This window comes from Sceloporus undulatus, chromosome 9 (genome assembly GCF_019175285.1).
Source record: "Sceloporus undulatus isolate JIND9_A2432 ecotype Alabama chromosome 9, SceUnd_v1.1, whole genome shotgun sequence".
NCBI lineage: Eukaryota > Metazoa > Chordata > Lepidosauria > Squamata > Phrynosomatidae > Sceloporus > Sceloporus undulatus.
The window spans coordinates 10836629-10841974 of NC_056530.1; the positions used below are offsets into that span (position 1 = coordinate 10836629).

At 45.5% G+C, this 5346-nt stretch overlaps 1 protein-coding gene across 3 annotated transcripts; it reads left to right on the forward strand.

Annotated features, from left to right (window-relative positions):
- Positions 1-399: 399 nt before the first annotated feature.
- Positions 400-4395, forward strand: SMIM12 (small integral membrane protein 12). Of its 3 annotated transcripts, XM_042438833.1 has the most exons (3): positions 400-585; positions 3374-3714; positions 4063-4395. In XM_042438833.1, exon 2 carries the CDS (start codon positions 3388-3390, stop codon positions 3667-3669), a length of 282 nt encoding a protein of 93 aa, XP_042294767.1. In that variant the 5' UTR covers positions 400-585; positions 3374-3387; the 3' UTR covers positions 3670-3714; positions 4063-4395. The 3 variants fall into 3 exon arrangements, with proteins under 3 accessions (XP_042294767.1, XP_042294765.1, XP_042294766.1); XM_042438831.1 differs by having other exon boundaries at positions 3374-4395; XM_042438832.1 differs by having other exon boundaries at positions 400-430; positions 3374-4395.
- Positions 4396-5346: the final 951 nt, after the last annotated feature.

A 5346-nucleotide genomic window follows, 5' to 3' on the forward strand; every position in this document is an offset into this window, starting at 1 on the left:
GCATTCTCTGAAGATGCCAGTCACAAATGTTGGCAAAACACCAGGAACAAACCCTTCTAGAACAGGGTCACAGAGCCTGAAAAACCCACCCAAAATGATTTTGCCTTCTCCATCAGAAGAATCCCGGTGCCCTTAGCAAACTAGACATTCCAGCAGGGTGCCATAACCTGGAGCCCTGGAAGCCTGGATCCACCTTGGGCTACATTTTGCCTTGCAGTCAGAAGTGAGCCCGAGTGCCCTTAGCAAACTAGACATCCCAACACAGTGCCCTAGCCTGGAGCCCGTATGCCCGGCCGGAGTGGCGCTGAGCAGGAGGCAGGGCTGGCACTGGCACGCCTCCTCTGTCTCCTCCTCTGCCTCTGCCTCCTCCTCTGTCTCCTCCTTGATCTCCTCCTCCTTTCCAAATTGCAAACGGTTCCGGAGGACGAAGGTCAGGGCTGCAAAGCCTCCTTTGAAGCCAGGCTTGGCCAGGGGGGCGGCTGGCACCCAATCTGGTGCCCATCGGGGGACACCAGGGCATTCCCCAGCCTTCCCTGGGAAGAGAGCCACAGAGATCCACCTCAAGGCAGGCAGGCACTGGCCCAGGTTGGGAGGAACAGCTATTATTATTACTACTACTACTACTACTACAGTACTACTATTTTCCCCCAATGCTCTAATTCTACCCTGCAGAATGCATGCACCACATTTGTGCCCATTGGGTACATTGTTTCTGCCTTTCCTGGGAAAGGAACAGGGATCCACCTAAAGGCAGGCAGGCAGGCAGGGGCCCAGGGACTACCCCTTGGGCTAGTTGGCAGGGAACAGCAATTTATTATTATTATTATTATTATTATTGTTGTTGTTGTTGTTGTTGTTGTTGTTGTTGTTGTTGTTGTTGTTATTGGGCCCAGGGACTACCCCTTGGGCTAGTTGGCAGGGAACAGCAATTTATTATTATTGTTGTTGTTGTTGTTGTTATTATTATTATTATTATTATTATTATTAAACTTTCCCCCAGTGCTCTAATTCTACCCTGCAGAATGCATGCACCACATTTGTGCCCATTGGGTACATTGGTGTCTTCCCTTCCTGGAAACTTACCAACTGGCACCCAGTGGCTCAGGGACCAACACTTTGGCTTGTTTGGAGGAACAGCAATAATAATAATAATAATAATAATAATAATAATAATAATAATAATAATAATTTCCCAATGTATCAGGAATGGGCACTAAAATTGTGCCCATTGGGTACACATTATTTCTTTCTTTCCTGGAAAATAAACAGAGACCAGTGGCTCAAGGACCACCACTTTGTCTTATTTGGGGGAACAGCTATTATTATTATTATTATTATTATTATTATTATTTCCCCAGGGCCTGGTGCCAAATTTGTGCCAACTGGTTACAGTTGTTTCTGTTTTTCCTGGGAAATTATCAGGGACTGACTCCCATTGGCTCAGGGACCATCACTTTTGAATTATAGAATCCTAGAGTTGGAAGAGACCGCAAGGGCCATCCAGTCCAACCCCATTCTGCCATGCAGGAACTCTCAGTCAAAGCATCCCTGACAGATGGCCATCCAGACTCTGCTTAAAGACCTCCAAGATAGTTTGATACCGCTTTAACAAAATACAACTTCTACTGCCTTCAATTGCCATGAATGAAACTGAGCTGGACAGTAGGTGGCAGTTTAGAATGCTTTGCTAGCAGCATTCTTAGTAGATGGCTGTATAATCCTCTAAGGTGAAGCCATGGGATGTGGAGACTTTTTGGTCTATAAATCCAAAAGTTATCCCTTGTATACAAAATGCCTGAAGGAGATGACACCTCCATACCAAACAGGGACCAACTTGTGAGAAGTTGTGAGGTTCCAAATTGAAATGCCTGGGCCCTGGTTTCTCTAGTTCTGCGGTTCCCAATTTTTGGCCTTCCAGATGTTTTGGACTTCAACTCCCAGAAGCCCCAAAGAGCTGGGCCAACTGTCAGGGATTCTGCGAGTCGAAGTCCAAAACATCTGGAGGACCAAAATTTGGGCACCATGGCTGCTAGCTTCTTGGCCAAGATTAGATTTACAGTTCGTGACGTCCTGAATTTTGCAGCTCTGTGCTTGCTTCATTCAGTTTATAATTCATTTTACAGCTGATGATAACCTTCTGGGATCTGAATTTGACCTGTATTCTCCTGCAAATCTTTTATATCTTAATATACAGTTGCCCCTCTTTATCCACGGATTATTTTATTCATGGATTCAAGCATCCACAGCTTGAAAATATTCCAAAAAAGGTATAGATTCCAAAGAGCAAACCTTGATTTTCCATTTTATATAAGGGACACCATTTTGCTCTGATATTATGTTTAATGGAACTTGAGCATTCACGGATTCTGTTATCCATGGGGGATTCTGGAACCAAACCCCAGCGGATAACAAGGTCCCACTGTAAAATGTTTGTGGCTATTCCCTTTTTGGTTTCAGGCTGGTTTGCAAGCAGGGTTTATTTAAAAAAGGTTTTTTTTAAAAAAGGATTTCTTGGAGTAGAGTGGATTTTTAATGTATATTCTTTGCTTTATAAAATTAGATTTCAAAATGGTTGTAAAACCATGAGTAAAATAAAATAAGTTCACAACCTACTGCGTGAATCACCTTCTCCAAAGAAAAGAATATACATTGGTGTTGGTTAAGAACCAGTTTGTGAGGTTTAGGGTCAGCCCACAAGCAGGGCCTGAAGATGCCTTACATAGTTGTGTTTGCGTGTGCGCACTGGCAAATTAGACTCCAGGGTTGACTGTGCTGGATTTTATGCTGCTTGAATACATAAAGACATTTCGACTTCCAGTTCTCTGCAGTCGATGAGCCCACGGTGGGTAATGGCACTTCAAGCAGCAATCCAGTAACAACCGCAAAGAACCTTGTGGCGTCTTTAAAAGCTCCCAGAATTACTGCGAGTCTTTAAAATGCAACAATGCCCTCGTTGTTTTTGTTACCCCTCCAGAATCCAATAAAATTGAGCAAATAAAATGCCTCTTGTCTGCTTAGCCTAGGCCATTAAAAGCCAGATTCCAGAAGAAAAGGCACTTATCAGGATTTGCTTAGCCCCAGACTCAAGCAGAACTTGAGTTGGGCAGGGGAACAGAACTGTGGTGGTGTTGTGTACCTTCAAGTCATTTCCGACCCTAAGGCGAACCTATCATGCAGTTTTCTTGGCATGGTTTGTTCATAGGGGGTTTGCCATTGCCATCCTCTGAAGCTGAGACAGTGTTACTTGCCCAAGTTCCCTAGTGGATTTCAGGGTTGAGCTGGGAATCAAACCCTGGTCTCCAGAGTCTTAACACGTAATACCATGCTGGCTCTTGTCGGTGATCAATTTATCATTCTATTTTTGTCTCTGCAGGACTTGCAAAAGCCATGTGGCCTGTCCTCTGGGCGACAGTCCGGGCCTATGCCCCCTACGTCACCTTCCCCGTGGCCTTTGTGGTCGGGGCGGTGGGCTACCACCTCGAATGGTTTATCCGTGGCCAGCCTCCTCCGCCAGCACCTGAGGATGAGAAAAGCATTTCAGAGAGGCGTGAGGACCGCACGCTTCAAGAGAGCGCCGGGAAGGACCTCACCCAGGTGGTCAGCCTCAAAGACAAGCTGGAATTTGCCCCTAAAGCGGTGCTGAACCGGAACCGGCCCGAGAAGAACTAGGAGACCTGCATGGGTGCCTTCTTGGCCAACCAGAGTTCTTCCATGGTTGGTTGAGTGATTCCAATTGGGTTCCACTTGGTTTGAAATGTTGGGTTTTCTAACCCGGTTGGGTTTTTGGCTTTGCCAGGCTCAACCAATGCTTGGCTGCCATTCCTGTTGCCTTCACCCTCAATTTGCACCTATGGCAGACCACTACAGTCCAGGAGATCAATCAGAAGTAAGGGTGAGAGGGTTACTTTGGAACGTCATGTGGGACCCTGCAGAACGATTCACTAGGTTCACTTGTCACACAGTTGAACTATACCTCCCCCCAATATTTTCATCAAAGATCCAGTTATAGCTAAGCATGATCTCCTTTCTATCTTGTTGACACTGGCCTCATTTGACTTTCAGAAGATACCTCTGCTCTTTCCAAAGTATGTCATTTCTCAGAGAGGAGAGATTCCTTATTCTGATAGCTTTGGAGACTGTCGTTTTGATTTAGGATGGTTGAACTGAAGACTCTTTTTCCTATAAGACTTCTGGATGCCAGGAAAAGATGTAACCACCACCACCACCACCATACAAAAACAGTGATGGCTACTTTCTTGCTGCTACTCAGGATAACTGGATGCATTTTCCCAATGGATTTCTGTGTGTAAAAAGCACAGAGGTGGAGGAGAAGGCTGACTTTTTGGACATGGGTCTTCCACTGAAATTAAACATTAAAACACAGTTTGAAAATATATGGACCTTGCATTTTTTAATTTATTTTTTGAGGGTGTATGTGTGCCAGGGAATGAGTATGCCTGCAGCTCAAATGACCCAGGGTTCTGGCTGGCCAAACTGAGGCTGCATCCACACTGCAGAAATAATCCAGTTTGACACCACTGTAGCTGCCATGCTTCAATGCTCTGTAATTGTGAGAATTGCAGTTTGTTGTGGCACATAGCTTTGCCATGGCAATTAAAGGAGTGTCAAACTGGATTATTTCTGTAGTGCGGATGCAGCCTGAGAGGTCCTAGGAAGGTGATCCAGGGTAATTTAGTAATCAAGAAAGGTGGAGAAACGTCCTTAGGGGACAGTGTAGGGATCTCAGCTTGTATCCCACTGCTGCCCACACCAAATATGGTTTTCCACCCTTTATCCCACCACTGTGTACATAGAATCATAGAATTGTAGAGTTGGAACCCCCTGCCATGCAGGAAATCCAAATCAAAGCATCTCCAACAGATGGCCATCCAGCCTCTGTTTAAAGACCTCCAAGGAAGGAGACTTCACTACACTCCGAGGGAGTGTGTTCCATTGTCGGACAGCCCTTACTGTCAGGAAGTTCCTCCTAATGTTGAGGTGGAACCTCTTTTCCTGCAGCTTGCATCCATTGCTCCAGGTCCTAGTCTCTGGAGTAGCAGAAAACAAGCTTTCTCCCTCATCAATATGACATCCTTTCAAATACTTAAACAGGGCTATCACGTATACAATAAGTGTGGGACTTTCCACTCAAGCAATCAAACCCGTGCCACTAACTGAGGATACCTCTTAGGCAATCCCAGCACTTTTGCACTTTTGTCAACTGGTCTTTTCACTGAAGCCACCAAATGGGAATATTTCAAGGTGTGTTCACTGCAAACACTCAGTGTGAGGGCTTTCCCTGATCTCCACCTCTGTTACGCCTCTGTGACAAACAACTGTGGAGTC

What these genes read in the sequence shown, in the direction of transcription:
- SMIM12 (XM_042438831.1), top strand. Translation starts at nt 3,388, where the DNA reads ATGTGGCCTGTCCTCTGGGCGACAGTCCGGGCCTATGCCCCCTACGTC.